A 19,887-nucleotide genomic window follows, 5' to 3' on the forward strand; every position below is an offset into this window, starting at 1 on the left:
CAATGCATATGCAGCACTCCTAATATAATAACTCAAATGAACGAAAAGAGAGACCCCAATTATTTTTTTTTTCTCAGCTGTTCTCGCAATCCTTTGCAGGGACTTGCGGTCAGGTGCCAATTCCCATACCAGACAGTGATGCAGTTGGTCAGGACACTCAATGGTGCTCTTGTGAAAATTGGTTAAGATGGTTGCGGGGGACCTCACTTGCCTCAATCTCCTCAGGAAGTGGAGGTGTGCTTTCTTGACCAAAGAGTGGTGTTGAGGGACCATATGAGATCGACGATTACGTGCACTCTCAGAAACTCGGTGTTCCTAACTCTTTCCATGTGTACTGAGGGATGGTCATCCTGCACCTTCCTAAAGTCCACAATCATCTCTTTGGTCTTATTGATGTTGAGACTAAAATTGTTGTGTTTGCACCATTCTGCTGTTGCGTGAACAAAATCACCAGAGAGCTTGTGGATATAGGAATGTTTTGTTCAGCAAAAATGACCAATAGGCATTATATTGAGACACTCTTTGAAGACGAGGCGTGGTCGACCTAATGTTACATGACATTTTTATACGCTAACAATCAAAGGTAGCAGGGCAATTTTATAGTTACAATATATTTACAATGCTTCCTTTGAATTACATATAGTTTTCAAGCACCTCCCTATGACCATGTCTTCAAAATAACCCTGTAATGTTGAGGATGCTCCTACCAGCCAGGGCTCTATCCCCCTTTGAACTTGTTTGACATGTTTAATCAGTGGTTGGTATGCAGGAATTAACATAACAGATTAGTGGTCGGAGAATCTGATGTGAGCAGCTTTGTAGGCACCAGGAATGTTGGTATAAACCAGGTCTAATGTGTTCTCACCTCTGAAGGCAAGGTCAATATGCTGAGAGAATTAAGGCAGGACTGGCTTAAGTTAGCATGGTTGAAGTCACCAGCAACGGTAAAATCGGGGTGGGATGTATACAGCCACAATCACCAATGGAAGTGAGCTCCCTCAATAAATAGAAGGACCTGCACTTCACCATTGGCAAACAGTAGATCGTCACTAACAAAGCATTCACACACTAGTTCTTATTAACATAGATGCATACATCTCCACTTTGGGCCTTGCCAGAGATTGCAGGAATTCTGTTGACCTGAAAAGAGATGAAGCCTTTTCACTGTGTGTCCACTTCAGGGATGGTATCCTGGAGCCATGTTTCTGTCAGAATAAGTGTGCAGCTGTCCTTCATGTCATGCTGATTCAGTCTCAGGCACAGGTAATCTAGTTTATTTTCTAGCGATCGAATACTTCAAATCAGAATCAACAGGAGGACTGGCCTGAAGGGTTTCGTCCTTATTCTTGCACGAATACCTGCATGCTTTCCTTGCCTTTGCTTCCTTGCATACTGCTTCTGATGGTGTCTCCTTGTGTGGCTGTAGCAGGCCACAACACAGTGTGCAATAATCCCATGCTGCAGAGCTTATTTGCTATCCAACAACTCGTTAGTGAGGTACACTTGTAATACTTGGAGTTCTTAATATCCAGCAGTGTCATGTGATCATGAGAAAGAAAGAAAGGACAAACAATTACATCATTAATTGGAGCCAGAGTGGCCACCATCTGGACATACTGCCATCTTTGGTTGCTTAGTGACATCTTTAAAGAAGGTTTATGCTAATTTATATCCATTGGCTTGTTAAGACTTTTAAAATCTCAGAACTTACAGGACTGTGATTCAGCAAGAACGGGAATTATAAGTAGATAAGTTTAGAATAATATTTTTAAGTTCAGTCAAATTTTTATAAGGAAATATTAGGCTCCTTTAACACTGCTATATACTCTGCAAGATGAACCCATTTTTCCAAGATTGTTACAGAGAATAGCAGTGATTTTGTTGGAATCCTGCCCCAATCTATAATGTCCTTAATTGAGCATCTAACACAACATGAGGAATTCACAATATTTTTTATGAAAAAATTACTTCCATTAAGGAGAGTATATTGGTAACCTCTACAGCCCTTTGTAAAATGACGACAACTATGTCAACATTTACAAGTATTTCTGATTCAGAACTTCATAAGATTGTAAGAAAGAGTAAACCATCTACTTGATATCTTGACCCTGTCCCTACTACACTTTTTAAAGACTCTCACTAGTGTTTTCAATTCTGTTGGGAAAATTATTAACACTTTCTTGAAACTGGAGTTTTCCCAGATACTTTCAAAACTGCGGCTGTCAAACTCCTCCTTAAAAAGCCAAACCTCAGTAGTGGTGTACTGGCTAACTACAAGCCTATCTTGAATCTTCCCTTCCTGGACAAGAATCTTAAAGTCAATTTCCTTTCTGAAGGAGGGTAATACTGTAGAAAAGTTTCAGTCAAGTTTTAGAGAAAACCACAGTGTTGAGACAGTCAAAATTGTCAGTGACCTTAGGCTTAGCACTGATGCCAATAGAGTTTTAATTCTTCTGGATCTAAATGCTGCCTTCAACACAATTGACCACAACATTCTCCTAAGTTGCCTTGAGAACTGTGTTGGTCTCTCTGGTAGTGCCCTTAATTGGTTTTGTTCATATATCGTAGAGAAAACACATTTTGTTTGTCTTGGAGACCAATTTTACAGTGTAAAGATACAGTGTACCTTTTGATATTGCTCGAGGAAGCTGGCTTGATCTCCTACTCTCCTCCTTGTACATGCTTCCCTGAGGAGACATAATTAGAGAGCATAAACTTGAATTCCACAGTTAAGCAGATGACACACAATTGCATATCTTAGTTGAGACCTGATGATGGTAACACCCTATTTTCTCTGACTTCTGCTATGGCTGGAATAAATAAGTGGATAAACAATAATTTCTTGAAGCTAAATGAAGATAAAACTGAAATACTTTTGGTTGGTCCTAAAGCCAAAAGAGAGAAACTTCTTGATAAACTTGGGAACTGGCTCTCCTTGTAAAATCAGAAGTAACTAGCCTGGGTGTTATCCTTGATTCAGATTTGAATTTTAAATCCCACATAAAGAAAGTAACCAGAGCATCATTTTTACAATAAGAAATGCTGCAAACGTATGTTTGTTTCTGTCACATAATGATGCTGCAAAAGTATTTCATGTTACAACAAATAGACTAGATTACTTCAATGTACTTATTACTGGCCTTCCAAAGCGATCTATTGATAAATGTCAACTGTTTCACGCTGCTGCTAGACTTTTAGCCAAAACCAGAATGAAGGAACATATTACTCCCATACTACCTACTCTGCATTGACTTCCTGTATGTGTTAGAATTGATTTAAAAGTTGTTTTTAAAGGTCTTAGTGGTCTGGGGCAAGAGTACATCACAGAATCATTTTCATCTTATAGTCCTGCTCTAGCAATTAGGTATCTAAGGATGCAGACTGAGTTGACACCAGCTCAAAACCTATTTGTTTAACCTTGCTTTTAACTAACATCTTAGAAACCATAGAAACTACAGCACAGCACAGAAACAGGCCTTTTGGCCCTTCTTGGCTATGCCAAACCATTTTTTGCCTAGTCCCACTGACCTGCACACGGACCATATCCCTCCATACACCTCCCATCCATGTATCTGTCCAATTTATTCTTAAATGTTAAAAAAGTACCCGCATTTACCACCTCGTTTGGCAGCTCATTCCATACTCCCACCACTATCTGTGTGAAGAAGCCCCCCACTAATGTTCCCTTTAAACTTTCCCCCCTCACCCTAAACCCTAAACCCATGTCCTCTGGTTTTTTTCCTCCCCTTGCCTCAGTGGAAAAAGCCTGCTTGCATTCACTCTTATCTATACCCATCATAATTTTATATACCTCTATCAAATCTCCGGTCATTCTTCTACGCTCGAGGGAATAAAGTCCCAACCTATTCAACCTTTCTCTGTAACTGAGTTTCTCAAGTCCCGGCAACATCCTTGTAAACCTTCTCTGCACTCTTTCAACCTTATTTATATCCTTCCTGTAATTTGGTGACCAAAACTGAACACAATACTCCAGATTCGGCCTCACCAATGCCTTATACAACCTCATCATAACATTCCAGCTCTTATACTCAATACTTTGATTAATAAAGGCCAATGTACCAAAAGCTCTCTTTACGACCCTATCTACCTGTGACGCCACTTTTAGGGAATTTTGTATCTGTACTCCTAGATCCCTCTGTTCCACTGCACTCCTCAGTGCCTTACCATTAACCCTGTATGTTCTACGTTGGTTTGTCCTTCCAACGTGCAATACCTCACACTTGTCAGTATTAAACTCCATCTGCCATTTTTTAGCCCATTTTTCCAGCTGGTCCAAGTCCCTCTGCAGGCTCTGAAAACCTTCCTCACTGTCTACTACACCTCCAATCTTTGTATCATCAGCAAACTTGCTGATCCAATTTACCACATTATCATCCAGATCATTGATATAGATGACAAATAACAATAGACCCAGCACTGAATGTCTAATCCAATTTACCACCTCTCCATGTATACCTAGCGACTGAATTTTCCTAACTAACCTCCCATGAGGGACCTTGTCAAAGGCCTTACTGAAGTCCATGTAGACAATATCCACTGCCTTCCCTTCATCCACTTTCCTGGTAACCTCCTCGAAAAACTCCAATAGATTGGTCAAACATGACCTACCACGCACAAAGCCATGTTGACTCTCCCTATTAAGTCCCAGTCTATCCAAATGCTTGTAGATTCTGTCTCTTAGTACTCCCTCCAATAACTTACCTACTACCGACATTAAACTTACTGGCCTATAATTTCCTGGATTACTTTTCGATCCTTTTTTAAACAACGGAACAACATGAGCCACTCTCCAATTCTCCGGCACCTCACCTGTAGACAGCGACATTTTAACTATTTCAGCCAGGGCCCCTGCAATTTCAACACTAGTCTCCTTCAAGGTCTGAGGGAACACTCTGTCAGGTCCCGGGGATTTATCCACTTTAATTTTCCTCAAGACAGCAAGGACCTCCTCCTTTTCGATCTGTACAGTTTCCATGATCTCACTACTTGTTTCCCTTAATTCCATAGACTTCATGCCAGTTTCCTTAGTAAACATGGACGCAAAAAACCTATTTAAGATCTCCCCCATTTCCTTTGGTTCCGCACATAGCCGACCACTCTGATCTTCAAGAGGACCAATTTTATCCCTTACAATCCTTTTGCTCTTAATATACCTGTAAAAGCTCTTTGGATTATCCTTCACTTTGACTGCCAAGGCAACCTCATGTCTTCTTTTAGCCCTCCTGATTTCTTTAAGTATTTTCTTGCACTTCTTATACTCCTCAAGCACCTTATTTACTCCCTGCTTCCTATACACATCATACAACTCCCTCTTCTTCTTTATCAGAGTTGCAATATCCCTTGAGAACCAAGGTTCCTTATTCCTATTCACCTTGCTTTTAATCCTGACAGGAACATACAAATTCTGCACTCTCAAAATTTCCCCTTTGAAGGCTTCCCACCTACCGATCACATCCATGCCAGAGAACAACCTGTCCCAATCCACGCTTTTTAGATCCTTTCTCATTTCTTCAAATTTGGCCTTCTTCCAGTTTAGAACCTCAACCCTAGGACCAGATCTATCCTTGTCCATGATCAAGTTGAAACTAATGGTGTTATGATCACTGGAACCAAAGTGCTCCCCTACACAGACTTCTGTCACTTGTCCTAACTCGTTTCCTAACAGGAGATCCAATATTGCATCCCCTCTAGTTGGTCCCTCTATATATTGATTTAGAAAACTTTCCTGAACACATTTTACAAACTCTAAACCATCTAGACCCCTAACAGTATGGGAGACCCAATCAATATATGGAAAATTAAAATCCCCTACCACCACAACTTTGTTTCCTGCAGTTGCCTGCTATCTCTCTGCAGATTTGCACTTCCAATTCTCTTTGACTATTGGGTGGTCTGTAATACAATCCCACTAATGTGACCATACCTTATTGTCTTTTATTTTCATGTTTCATTTTATTTTTATATTTATACTTTTATCCTACTGTAAAGCACTTTGAACTACACCATCTGTATGAAAATGTTCTATAAATAAAGTTGTTATTATTATAAATAGAAACCATGTGGTGCTGGAAAATTCTGGAATGTCTGAGTATGGAAACCTAGTACATAGTATGTTGAAAATCATTTTTCAAAGTTGGAAAAGGACTCAGATGATTATTTTAACACTTTGACCTCATTTTGTAATGTGAAGAAAATAAGAGTTTGGATTTAAATTTGTTGATATTTAAATGCTTTTAGAAATTAAAATATGACTGTACCCAATAACTGAATTTTTTTTCCCATTAAGAGCACAGGAAATAAGTGGTTACTCTTGTTCATTCCAGTCAGTGTTTTTTTTTTAAAAAAAGCTTACCTTAACTCTACACCATTGTCTTCTACCACTTCTGTCCCAATCTCTTCAGGTCAGACCTCTATCAATCCTCCTGCCATTTCCAGGTTTCTCGATTACATTGTGCCTCTGGTTGACTCCCTTATCTTTGTCCAGGTCCTACTTTATATTTCATCTTTCCATTCCTATAACTGCAGTCACTAGTGCTTTTTCCTCCTTTCATCACACAAACGGTAGCCTTGCTTTTATCCACCATTGCTTCATGTCCTGCCTAAACCCCCTTGCCTTGACCTTCTATACTTAAAAGTAAATTTGGAATTGAGCTCCAAATTCTGAAGCCCTGAGCTGTAATATTGTATTTTGTTCAAACAATAGGTTTGCAGATCCAACTTGACGAGACAGAAAGACTCCAATACCAATTATATACTTACAACTACAAAACTACGTTTATTAGGATAGAACAGAGCAAGCATTGAAATACTTAACTGGTTGTGTATGGGCCCCTCTCACTGCAGCGCTCCTCCCGTTCTGCCGATCTGCGGCGCTGTTCACAACTGGCCCATCAATGAAGCCCCTAGAAACTATCCCAAGCCCTGCAAATGCTCTATTTTCATACCCTTTGCACCAACATGAAATGCAGCAGCAAGTAGACCAATACATAGCACCATTTCAAACCACTGGATTAGAACCAATCATCACTTGTCATCACTCTTCACAAGTCCCACCCTTGTGATCACCATGTTATGGCTATTCCCACAGTATTGCGTTCTCGTGGTGTATTCTCATAGTAGTAGTCAAAGCTCCTGCAGCCAACCAGTTCTTTTACATTGAAGGCCACAGTAATGGTGAGACATTTGACAAGCCTAAAGATTAACCCTTTAAAATACATAGCATGCCATTGTTTGATGTCCACTTATCCTGGCCAGTATGATAATATCACACTTGTGACCTGTAGATGCTGGAAGCACTTTCAAGCTTCAAGAGGTGAATCATTTGATCTGTTCTCATAGCCTCTTGTTTCTGACAAGAAACAACTAATCCCTCATCCAGCCAATTCCCAGGATGCTGGTAATGAATTGAAGGCAATTGAGGTATAAAGAGAGAGTTGGCTTAAAGTGGAATGCAGATTAAAATGCCAGATGGTGAATAACTAGTGGCAGACTAGTTATCGTAACTCTCAGCAAAGATGTGCTGCATTTTAAAATAAAGATCATGAGGAGATGATCCATCGAGGCTTATTAAGGAAGTCAAGGATGGTATCAAATTCGAAGTAAAGGTATATTGTTGCTAAGATTATAATAGCCCAGAAGCTGGCAAATTTTAGAATCTAGTAAATTAATGTCCAAGAAAAGGGGAAACAGAGATTTAAATTATTGAGAAGAAATAAAGACCGGTGTTAGTAGTTTCTGCTTAACGCTGCAGTGGTTTGTGCTGCTGCCTTAGAGTTCCAGTGACCCACTTAATCCTGACCATGGGTGCTGTCTGTGTGGAACTTGAACTTGCTTGTTATGACCATGTGGATTTCTACCAGATCTCTCATTTCCTCTTGTATCCTGGAAATGTGTTTGGGAGGTAAGCACAAGAGATTCTGCAGATGCTGGAAATGCTGAGCAACACACATCCAAAATGATGGAGGAGCTGAGGAACTCAGCAGCTCAGGCAGTATGTGTGGAGGGGAATAGGGTCCACATTTTTGGCTGAGATCCTTCATTAGGATGTTCTGTAGCTGAATTCCTGCAGCATTTTATGTTATTGGTAATTGAGTTATTTGCTGCATGTCTCCCCATTCACCTATTAGCCACCCACATTGCTGCTACGGGTGAGCAATGGGCAAATGGGGGGAGTTGATGGGCACGTGAGAGAGAGTGGAATTGAGGTATATTAGTGGAGGGATGGTATAGTTCTGAGAGCAAAGACTTAGTAGGCTGAATTGCCTCTTGTGCTGTAAGGAAATATGAGAAATATCAGTATATGAAAAGAGTACCTAAAATGCTAAGACAGCAATCTCAATGGATAGCAGTGCCTCCCAATAGCAATAGAAGATCAAGGATTGAAAGGGAGGGGCAAGAGGAAAGGTGCAAGGCAACTTAATGGGGCTGAAGTTTGACTTGTGGGGAAGATTGGGCAGGATAAGTGACTAAGATGATAGTGGGGGATGATAGTGCAGCTTAATGTGAAAAAGACTAAGGAGCTGGTGGTGGACCTGAGGAGGGCTAAGGCACCGGTGACCCCTGTTTCCATCCAGGGGGTCAGTGTGGACATGGTGGAGGATTACAAATACCTGGGGATACGAATTGACAATAAACTGGACTGGTCAAAGAACACTGAGGCTGTCTACAAGAAGGGTCAGAGCCGTCTCTGTTTCCTGAGGAGACTGAGGTCCTTTAACATCTGTCGGATGATGCTGAGGATGTTCTACGAGTCTGTGGTGGCCAGTGCTATCATGTTTGCTGTTGTGTGCTGGGGCAGCAGGCTGAGGGTAGCAGACACCAACAGTATCAACAAACTCATTCGTAAGGCCAGTGATGTTGTGGAGATGGAACTGGACTCTCTGACGGTCCGAAAAGAGGATGCTGTCCAAGTTGCATGCCATGTTGGACAATGTCTCCCATCCACCACATAATGTACTGGTTGGGCACAGGAGTACATTCAGCCAGAGACTCATTCCACCAAGATGCAACACTGAGCGTCATAGGAAGTCATTCCTGCCTGTGGCCATCAAACTTTACAACTCCTCCCTTGGAGGGTCAGACACCCTGAGCCAATAGGCTGACCCTGGACTTATTTCCTGGCATAATTTACATATTACTATTTAATTATTTATGGTTTTATATTGCTATATTTACAGTCTATTCTTGGTTGGTGCAACTGTAACGAAAACCAAATTCCCTCAGGATCAGTAAAGTATGACTATGGGAGCACATGGAAAGGAACAGGTCTAGTCCATAGTCTGAAGTTCTAAATTGTGGCTAGGCAGATTTGGCAGTATTGGGCAAGGACTTGCAAGACATGATTGGAATGTCAAAAATGAAAAAATCTGCAAATAACTCATATCAAAGTTGCTGGTGAACGCAGCAGGCCAGGCAGCATCTCTAGGAAGAGGTACAGTTGACGTTTCAGGCCGAGACCCTTCGTCAGGAATAACTGAAGGAAGAGTTAGTAAGAGATTTGAGAGGGGGAGGGGGAGATCCAAAATGATAGGAGAAGACAGGAGGGGGAGGGATGGAGCCAAGAGCTGGACAGGTGATTGGCAAAAGGGATATGAGAGGATCATGGGACAGGAGATCCGGGGAGAAAGACGGGGGGGGGGGGACACCAGAGGATGGGCAAGGGGTATAGTCAGAGGGACAAAAAGGAGAGTGAGAGAAAGAATGTGTGTATAAAAATAAGTAACGGATGGGGTACGAGGGGGAGGTGGGGCAGTAGCGGAAGTTAGAGAAGGCGATGTTCATGCCATTCTCTAACTTCCGCTAATGCCCCACCTCCCCCTCGTACCCCATCCGTTATTTATTTTTATACACACATTCTTTCTTTCTCTCTCCTTTTTCTCCCTCTGTTCCTCTGACTATACCCCTTGCCCATCCTCTGGTTCCCCCCCACCCCCTTGTCTTTCTCCCCGGACCTCCTGCCCCATGATCCTCTCATATCCCTTTTGCCAATCACCTGTCCAGCTCTTGGCTCCATCCCTCCCCCTCCTGTCTTGTCCTATCATTTTGGATCTCCCCCTCACCCTCCCACTTTCAAATCTCTTACTAACTCTTCCTTCAGTTAGTCCTGACGAGGGGTCTCGGCCTGAAACGTCAACTGTACCTCTTCCTAGAGATGCTGCCTGGCCTGCTGCGTCCCCCAGCAACTTTGATGTGTGTTGCTTGAATTTCCAGCATCTGCAGAATTCCTGTTGTTACTTTTTTAAAAAAAAACTGCAAATGCTGGAATTCAAAGTAATACACACAAAATGCTAGAGGGACTCGGTAGGCCAGACTGCATCTATGGAAAAGAGTAAGTAGTTGACGTTTCAAGCCAAGACCCTTTTCCATAGATGCTGTCTGACCTGCTGAGTTCCTCCAGCATTTTGTGTTGATTGGAGTATTTTGTTTACAGGAACAGGGGTATCTGGCAAGTGGAAGGCTCTTAAAAGTGAGGTGACGAGAGTTCAAGGTCTGTATGTTCCTGTTAGAATGGAATACCAAGTTGATAGGAGTAGAACACTGGATGACAAAAGATATTGATCTGCAAACCAGGAGAAAGGAATGAAGCAGGCAGCTGGATTAGGTGAACCCCTGAAGGATACAGGAATCCTGAATTAAGAAGGAAGTAGGAAGGGCAAACAAGGGGTTTAAGGTATCTTTGGCAGAGAAGATTAAGGAGAATCCAAAGAGGTTTTATAAATATTTTATGGGAAAAAGAGAAACAAAGGAGAGATCAGTGCCCCCCTAAGACCAAAGTGGACATCTGTATATGGAGCCCAGAGATAGGTGAGGTCCTTAATAAATACTACTCTGTTTCTACCCTGGAGAATGACATGGCAACTTTGGAACTTGAGGTAGTTAATGGGGTTGATCTGTGTGGTAGTTCAGGATTTTCTCTGCTGTAATGTGGATGTTTTAAAATGTATGAAGGTAAATAAATCGACAGGACCTAACCAGGTATATCCAGGAATACTATTGGAAGCTAGAGAAATTGTGGGAGTGCTAACTGAGGTGTTTTATTTATATATTTGTTTATTTATTCATTTATTCATTTACGGGATGTGGGTGTCGCCAGCTAAGCCAACATTTATTGCCCATCCGTAGTTGCCCTTCAGAAGGTGGTGGTGATCTGCCTTCTTGAACTGCTGTATCCCTGAGGTGTAGGTACATCCACAGTGCTGTTAGGAAGGGAATTCCATGATTTTGATCCAGCGACAGTGAAGGAATGGTGATATTTTTCCAAGTAAGGATGGTGAATGACTTGGAGGGGTGTTCCCAGGAATCTGCAGTTCTTGCCGTTCTAGATGATAGTGGGAATGAGTCTGCAAGGTGTTGCTATGGAAATTTTATGCTGCATCATCATCAGCAATGGAAGACTAGAGAATGGCTAATATTGTGTCTTATTTAAGGAGGGCTGCAAACGAAAACTTGGAAACCTAAGCTCAGTAAGCCTAACTTCTTTGGTAGTTAAGTTACTATTGGTGATTCTGAGGCAAGTACAATTGCAGGGGAGATCATGGATCATGAATTTGAGTGTTATTTTTTGTCACCAAGAAAGCGATGAGGGTAGAGTGGTAAATGTCCTCTATATTATCTTTTGTAAAAACTTTGATAAGATTCCGTCAAGTAGGATTCTATGGAAAGTTAGATTACATAGTATCCAGAGAGAGGTAGCTAATTGGATCCACAATAGGTAGGAAACAGTAGGTCATGGTGGAAGGCTGTTTTTCATACTGGAGAGCAGTGACAAGGGATATTTCAAAGTGCTCGATGCTAGGTCATGCGTATCAGTAATTTAGAAGAGAATGTACAAGGTATGATTAGCAAGTTTACAGATGACACTAAATCGGGCAGTGTCAGAGACAGTGAACATGATTATCAAAATTAACAGTGGAATATTAATCAGCTGAGTAAGTGGGCCAACTAGTAACAAACAGAACTTAATTCAGATAAGTGCGAGGTCTTGCATTGTGGGAAGACAAATTGGAGGAGAACTCTCACTGTGAATGGTAGGACCTTATAGAATAGAGGGATCTAGGAGTACAAATACATGGCTACATTACAGGTTGGTAAGAAGACTAGGCACACCATCCTTTATCACTGAGTACATGAATATAGAAGTTGGGATGTTATGTAGCAGTTGCATAGGATGTTGGACTTTTTTTCTCAACCTTTGGTCACTGTCTACAGGAGAGATTACAGAGAAGATTTCCAAGAATGTTGTCAGGTTGCCAGGACTTGAGGCATAGGATTATAGAGAGAGAAGCTAAGTGGATCGGGACTTTATTTGAATGTAGGAGAATGAGGCTTGATCTTATTGAAGTGTATAAAATGTGCACAGTCTCCCCCACCCTAGTTGTGGTATCAAGAACTAGACATGTTTAAAGTGATAGTTGAAAGATTTGATAGGAACCCGAAGGCAACTTTTTCACTCAGAGGATGGTCTGCATGTGAAATAAGTGGTCAGAGGAAGTGACTAAGGTGTGTACATTAACAATATTTAAAGGCACTTGAACAGATACATGGATAGGAAAGGTTCAAGATGGATTTGCAGGCAAATGGGACCAGCTTAGACGGGCATCTTGATTGGCATGAATCATTTGGGCTGAAGGGTCTGTTTATGTGCTAGATGGCTCTATAGTTAATTCTCCTGGACTGGATGGCCTGTGTCTAAGGAGATTGTAGGGATAATGAATACACTGATTGTGATCTTGCAAAATTTCCTGCATTCTGGAGGGGTTAGGCTTGGAATATCTCAAATGAATTACCCCATTCTAGAAAATAGGAAGCTGAAAGAAGCTTAGGCCAGCCACCCTACCTTGTCACTCAGCGTGTATTTCTAGAGACAAAAATGTAAATGGAATCTGCGCTAAACAGAGTCATTCTAACATTTAGAAAAGTATTGCTAACAGAACTTCTGGCTAGGAACTTGTTGTGATATACCACCCTCCCTTCTGCTGCAAGCTACTCTGCTGTAATGAACCCCAAGAAAAAGCATTGCTGGGCATGGCAACAGCGGTGTCTAATGCTGATTGGGCTCTTGGATGTCATTGGTGCCTGCCCTTCTCTTTGTTTGACTGTGTAGTTCTCCCTGAATGGAGATTTTGCTATGGTAAAAAGCGCAAACTACAAAGAAATCTCAGGCTGGGTTATATGCACAGTCAAAGAGATATATAAAGAAACAGTTTTCTTTATCTCCAAAAGCAAGTGAGAGAGACCATTGTACCTATAGCGCATGGGAATGGTTGTGAGGAGTGGTCCATTTACATACGCAGAAGGTGCTGGGTGAGTGGAGGGCAGAGGTCAAAACTGAGTTTGTCATATACACAAAAACATGCAATGTTCACAAGAGCAATGAAAAACTTACTTTCAGCAGCATCACAGGCATATAATGTCATATAAGCAGCATTCACAGGATAACATAAATTAAAAATAAATTGTACACAATTTTTACGAGAAAGAATACAATTTGTGGCAAAACAGCAAGCAACCTGGAATCAAAACAATTGTTTTTAAAGTGCGGCGTGTGACTAGAGAACCAAGGGCACCAGAATGAATGAGAACTTCAGGGGTACTGCTGAACATGGTACCGATGTGCTGAGAAAGTAATAACAAGACCTATAGAAAGTTGGAGGAGAATTCTGGTCAACAAGGTTTTCGGAGAGAGAGATGGTGTTGGACAACTGACAGTGTGAATAAAGGGAACTGGTTGATGTGTGCTTGGAGCTCCACAAGCCATTCTGTAACTGTCCATACCAGAGAAAATTGCATGAGATGAAGAAGTGTTGGAGCAGGTAGCATAATAAAGTCAGAGAGTAATAAAGCACAGAAACAGACCCTTGAACAAAGTTGTCAATGCCAATTATGGTGCCCACCAAACCAGTCCTATTTGCTTGCATTTGGCCCATATCCCTCTAAACCCTTCCTATTTGCGTACTTAATATCCAAATGTCTTTTAAATGTTACTGTTGTACTTGCCTCAACTGCTTCCTCTGGCAGCTCATTCCATGTACGCACCACCCTCTGCATGAAGAGGTTGCCTCCTAGGTCCCTATTAGTTTGTTCACGTCTCATCTTCGCCCTGTGCTCTCTATCTTTTAGTTCCCCTTCACTGGAAAAGAAAAGTATGTTCACCCTATCTATGACACTCATGATTTTAAACACCTCTATATAATGTGTTTGATGGATCTATACCTAATCCCCTACATATCAATGAATAAACACTCAGCCTGCCCAACCTCTCACTATAGCAGTCCCTTGAATCCTGCTTGCATCCTCATTAGTTTTCTCTACATTGTTTCCTGTTTAATGTTATCTTTTCAAGAACAAGGTGACCAAAATGCACCATTTTGTACAGCTGCAATCAAGCCTGGACAATTGCCTAATGAAACCATCAATATTGGACTAAATGTAATTAATTTTCAGGATGTAGATTGTAACTGTTGGGTCTGTGTTGGGACCTCAGTTGCTTGCCAACTATACGAAGTACCTAGTTGAAGGGAGTGGATGTATTGTGGCCAGATTTGCTAATAACGTAAAATTCAGATTCGAAGTATATTTATTATCAAAGTATGTATGCAGTATACAGCCCCAAAGATTCGTTTTCCCGCAGACAGTCACGAATCAGAAATACCACGGGACCTGTTCAAAGAAAGCATCAAACACCCAACGCACAAAAAAAAGAACAAATCATGAAAACGGCAAGTGAAAAACAATATAAAACATTAGACATCATCACTGAAACAATTTTGAAATGTTCAGAGTAGTTCAGTTCAGTTGAATTTAGCACTGCGCTGTTTGTTGGCTACAGGCCGCAGAGCCAAAATAGAAGACTGACCAGAAACACATCATAACATGAACTACAGAGTCTAATCCACAAACCACATTGATTAAACCTTGCCCAAGACCCAAGACACTTGCAGCATTGAGTGAGAGGGAGAGAGGGACTGGTCAAACACAGTCACAATAGGAACGAAAGCATGTTGTTAAGTTGTTAGTTTCAAAGGGGTCAGAGATGGATAAAGTTAATGGGCAAAAAACTGGCAGATGGAGTACTGGGTGCTATGATAGTAAGAAACCTGATTGTGCAGGTTGTCATATTTTAATGGGAATAACATTCAACCTACATGAACAATAAGGCATAGGTTTAAGGTAAGAGGAAAGAGTTTTCAAAAGATTTGATGGGGGAGTTTTTAATGCAAAAAATTGTTGATATCTGAAATTAATGGCAGAGAAGGTGGTGGAATATGATTCAATCACTGTTAAGAAAACGTTTAGACAGGCACTTCATTAGGCAAAATATAGAAGTTTACATACCTAATGCAAGTATTTGGAATTAAGTGTCAAGAAGTATTGTATCTCTGGCTCTATAAATAAAATATTGTCTCTCTAAGTCTTATCAGTATTTATGAAGTACTCATCTTCAGTGATTGCCAACAGCTTTTAAGTCTGTCTTTACACAGAAATTTGGGTACTTTATAATGGAAAACCCTAAAGCTTCATGTAATCCAAAAATTAAAAACAATTCACATCTATGAAAGTGATAGATCAAAGATTTATTTTTTTATATTTTATTTTGACTGATACATCTGAATTTTTGAATTATTATTTAATAGAGGTTTATGTATTTTTGTCAATCTGTATGACCTTATTGCATTGATAAAGAGTCATGGAGCAATACAGCGTGGATAACAGGCTCTTTGGCCCAAGGAGTCCAGACCGACCATGGTATCCACCAGCTAGTCTCAATTTCCTGTGCTTGGCCCATATTCTTCTAAGTTCTGCCCCTCCCTGTACCTATCCTTCTTAAATAATACTATTATACCTGCCTCAACCACTTCTAGTAGATCACTCCATATACTCATCATCCTCTGTATGAAAAAATTGCCCCTCAGGTCCTTTTAAATATTGCCTCCCTCACCCTTAATCTATGCCTTCAAGTTTTGGCCCCCTCTTTCTTGGAGAAAAGATTTACCAATCCCATTACCTATGCCTCTATTAAGTTTCATGGAATAAAGTCCTAGCCTGACTAACCATTCCCTATAATTCAGTCCCTCTAGTTCTAGTAACATCTTAGTTAATCTTTTCTGCACGCATTCCAGTTTCAATACATTTTTCCTATAACAGACTGACCAAAACTGTACACAGTGCTCCTATCAACGTTCCCTCTAATTTTTCTTTGCAGCTGTGTGGACCAACCATTGCTCTGAGCAGGAAATTTTTACCTGGCCTGAAAACTGCACCTCACTCTAATATGCATATAATGAATATTTAAAATGAAAATTGAAAAATCACATTTTTAAATTTATTGATTGAAGGATATAATGTAATACAGTATAACAAAAAAATCTTCCGTATTTCGTAAACTTTTAAATTTAGATGCCATTCAGCAGGCCGGAGGTTTATTAACAATGAGCTACTGACTTCCATTCTGTGTTCATTGTTACAGTGGTGTAACTTGAAACACTAAATATGTTGATGAAGATCTAAGATGATTCAAAGATTGTGTTATGAATATTATTTAGAAAATCTATGGATTATATTCATTAATACATAATTACAGAGTATTTCACTATTATATTAACATTATATAAAAGAAAATTCCAGCAACGAAGGCTTTCTGCGTGGGAGGGATTAGAAGCAGAGAGAGTGAGCAGGTTCAAGTTCCTGGGTGTCAAGATCTCTGAGGATCTAACCTGGTCACAACATATCAGTAACACACATCAAAGTTGCTGGTGAACACAGCAGGCCAGGCAGCATCTCTAGGAAGAGGCACAGTGGACGTTTCGGGAGACTTACAGCATGGGCAACTGCTTATCTTCCATACAACCTTGCCCAGGCTTGCGCCCTGGAAACCTTCCAAGGCACAAATCCATGATCTCATGAGACTAACGGATGCCTAAAAAAAATACACTCAAAAACTTCTATAATTGTACAGCATTCTGACAGGCTGCATCACAGTCTGGTATGGAGGAGCTACTGCACAGGACCGAAAGAAGCTGCAGAAGGTTGTAAATCTAGTCAGCTCCATCTTGGGTAAGCCAGCTGGTGGCATAGTGGCATCGGCGCCAGACTTCGGAGTGAAGGCTCCCGAGTTTGAACCCATCTGGCTCCCCAGGCACGCTTTCCATCCATGCTGGTTTGAGTGTTGAGCTAGCTACTTGACCTCGTAAAAAAGAAATTGCCCGCTACAGAAACATCAACAGCAAAAAGTTGATGGCCTATGCTCTCTCTTGAGTTTAAAAGGCAATTTCCTTCCTTCTTTCCATCTTGGGTACTAGCCTACAAAGTACCCAGGACCCCTTCAGGGAGTGGTGTCTCAGAAAGATGACGTCTATTATTAAGGACCTCTAGCACCCAGGGCATGCCCTTTTCTCACTGTTACCATCAGGTAGGAGGTACAGAAGCCTGAAGGCACACACTCAGTGATTCAGTAACAGCTTCTTCCCCTCTGCCATCCGATTCCTAAGTGGATATTGAATCTTTGGACACTACCTCTTTTTTTTAATATACAGTATTTCTGTTTTTGCATGTTTTTAATCTATTCAGTATACATAATTGATTTACTTGTTTATTATAATTATTATTATTTTACTTTTTTTTCCTCTACTAGATTATGTATTGCATTGAACTTGCTGTGCACACGCACAACTTAGAGCAGTGGTCCCCAACCACCGGGCCACGAGGAAATGGTATGATTTGGCGGTATGAAACAACATGAGTCAGCTGCACCTTTCCTCATTCCCTGTCACGCCCACTGTTGAACTTGAACAACATCCCCCCCCCCCCCATTGGCCAGTCCACAAGAATATCGTCAATGTTAAAACCAGTCCGCAGTGTGCAAAAGGTTGGGAACCCCTGGCTTACAGGAACAGTACTCCAATGCAACCTCACCAGTGACTCGTACAACTGCAACATAAAACATACAGTTTAATTTGATTCAATTCAATTCACTTTATTTTACATATTTACGTGAGGAACTTTGTGCAGTGGTAAGGACAACATCACTGAACTTAAGATGCACAACACCACACTACATATAGTTAAACATTCACGATAGATAATAAATACTAAGAATGAATGCATGTGATTTAAAATACAAATAGTAAAACTGTTTTTACTGTCAGAGGTGCTATACATACTGTATATTCAAAATTGAGTGTTGAGGCGAATGGAGGAAGGCACAAAACCTGAAAGAAGGCTCTTCTGGTAATGGTGGGCAGGGACCTGTAGCGGCATCTAGATGGCATGAGAGTGTAGTACGCGTGAAGTGTATGTGTAATGCCCTCTGCTATTTGTTGAGCCTTCTTTATTGTCCGTCTCATATGGATGCTGCTGAATGTTTCTTGTTCCTGGCCAATGATTTTACTACTTTTTCTGATAATTCTGTTGAGTGGGTTGAGGTTGATAATGTTCATTTCTCCAAACCATGTCATGATGTTGTAGGTTAATATTGATGCAGTGAAATGTTTATAAAATGTCTGGAGAATTGATGGCTGGGAAACTGGGAAAATAGCCGTTCTTGGCACGTGGAGATTATCAACCCACCACTGGTCTTGAAGGAGATTTTGTTATCTATAAGTTGTGCCAAGGTACTTGTATTCTCCAACACGCTCTATTGACTGGCCACTTATTTCCAGGGTCGAGACAGTGTACTGTTGTTTTCTAATGTCCAGTACCATTTTCTTTAGTTTTACTAGGATTCAGATCCAGATAGTTGTTTGTGCACCATCCTGCGAATTTATTGATTTCCTCATTGATGCAGTCATCAAGAGATTTAAACTGAAATAAATACAATGTTGTGAAGTTAGTTACAAAATATAAATTACAGATAAATAAAAGGATTTAAAATGTCTTGTTTTACAGCAAGCACAGAGCAGAATGGGGATGGGCTGTTGATCGTGCCAAAATTGCAAGTCGATGGACATGGCTTCAAGCACAGATATCAGAGCTGGAGTACAGAATACGACACATGAACGAAATCTACAGGCACATACGCTCTACCAAGGTAGAGATCAAGTGAAAAACATGGTTGTTAATTCAAAAAATATGAAGAAAATAGCTGATGTGATGTATGCTAGTCCATTTAAGAACATGATTTTATTCACTGTGGTTCACTGGCACGCTGCCATTTTGTCTCTTTATTAAATTCAGATGCCGTGCAATATTATTGACCCCACTAGTCACAACGGCTTGGTATAAAATGAAGCTTCTTTCACTTTGCCCTTGTCTCACCTTTAGCCTCAAAAGATTACTTTCTATAGTATTACTGTAGAAATATCCCACATCAGTCATCATGTTATTGTCAATTATTTCCGAATGATTTGACAAAAGGTCCTTGCCCAATATGATAAGTGGGATTTCTAAATTTTTTCTCACTGCATTTTATTTTCGTTTTTGACATAAGGTTGCCAAGCACTTTGTTTTAAATCTATTTCAGCAGTGTTCTTCTTCCAAAGTAAATTCATCATACTTTCATTGATGAAGCAATTTTATTATTTAAAGATGCACACAGTAACAGGCGTTTGTGGCCCAGTGAGCTTGCTTCACCCAATTACATCCATGTGATCAAGTAAACTAGTAACCCATATGTCTTTGGGTTATGAGAGGAAGCGGGAGTACCTGGATGAAACCCACAAACTCCTTGTAGACAGTGATGGGATTTAACCCAGGCCGCTGGCATTATGCTAATCACTACGCTACCATGCCACTACCAGAAAGAAAAGGTGATGTGTACAAAGGGCAGGGACAATCAGCGTCAGCTTATGAGTCACACTGGAAATTCCTTGTTCATAGGATATCAATGCAACTACTGATCATTACCCACATTTGGCAGCGTAAGGTGGGGAC

The 19,887-nt window shown here is 40.7% G+C and overlaps 2 protein-coding genes across 4 annotated transcripts in view; one reads left to right on the plus strand and one right to left on the minus strand.

Annotated features, from left to right (window-relative positions):
* The window catches only part of kansl1l (KAT8 regulatory NSL complex subunit 1-like), a 106,442-nt gene that overhangs the window by 35,576 nt on the left and 50,979 nt on the right, over positions 1–19,887 (plus strand). For all 3 annotated transcript variants that reach the window (XM_063051507.1, XM_063051508.1, XM_063051509.1), the window contains exon 3: positions 18,904–19,045. In XM_063051507.1, coding sequence (XP_062907577.1) covers positions 18,904–19,045 — 142 coding nt within the window. The remainder of the gene's footprint in view (positions 1–18,903; positions 19,046–19,887) is intronic.
* The window catches only part of rpe (ribulose-5-phosphate-3-epimerase), an 83,611-nt gene continuing 81,663 nt past the window's right edge, over positions 17,940–19,887 (minus strand). The window contains exon 7 of the mRNA XM_063051512.1: positions 17,940–18,819. The gene's annotated coding sequence lies outside the window, so the exon portion shown is untranslated. The remainder of the gene's footprint in view (positions 18,820–19,887) is intronic.

This window comes from Mobula hypostoma, chromosome 6 (genome assembly GCF_963921235.1).
Source record: "Mobula hypostoma chromosome 6, sMobHyp1.1, whole genome shotgun sequence".
Taxonomy (NCBI): Eukaryota; Metazoa; Chordata; class Chondrichthyes; order Myliobatiformes; family Myliobatidae; genus Mobula; species Mobula hypostoma.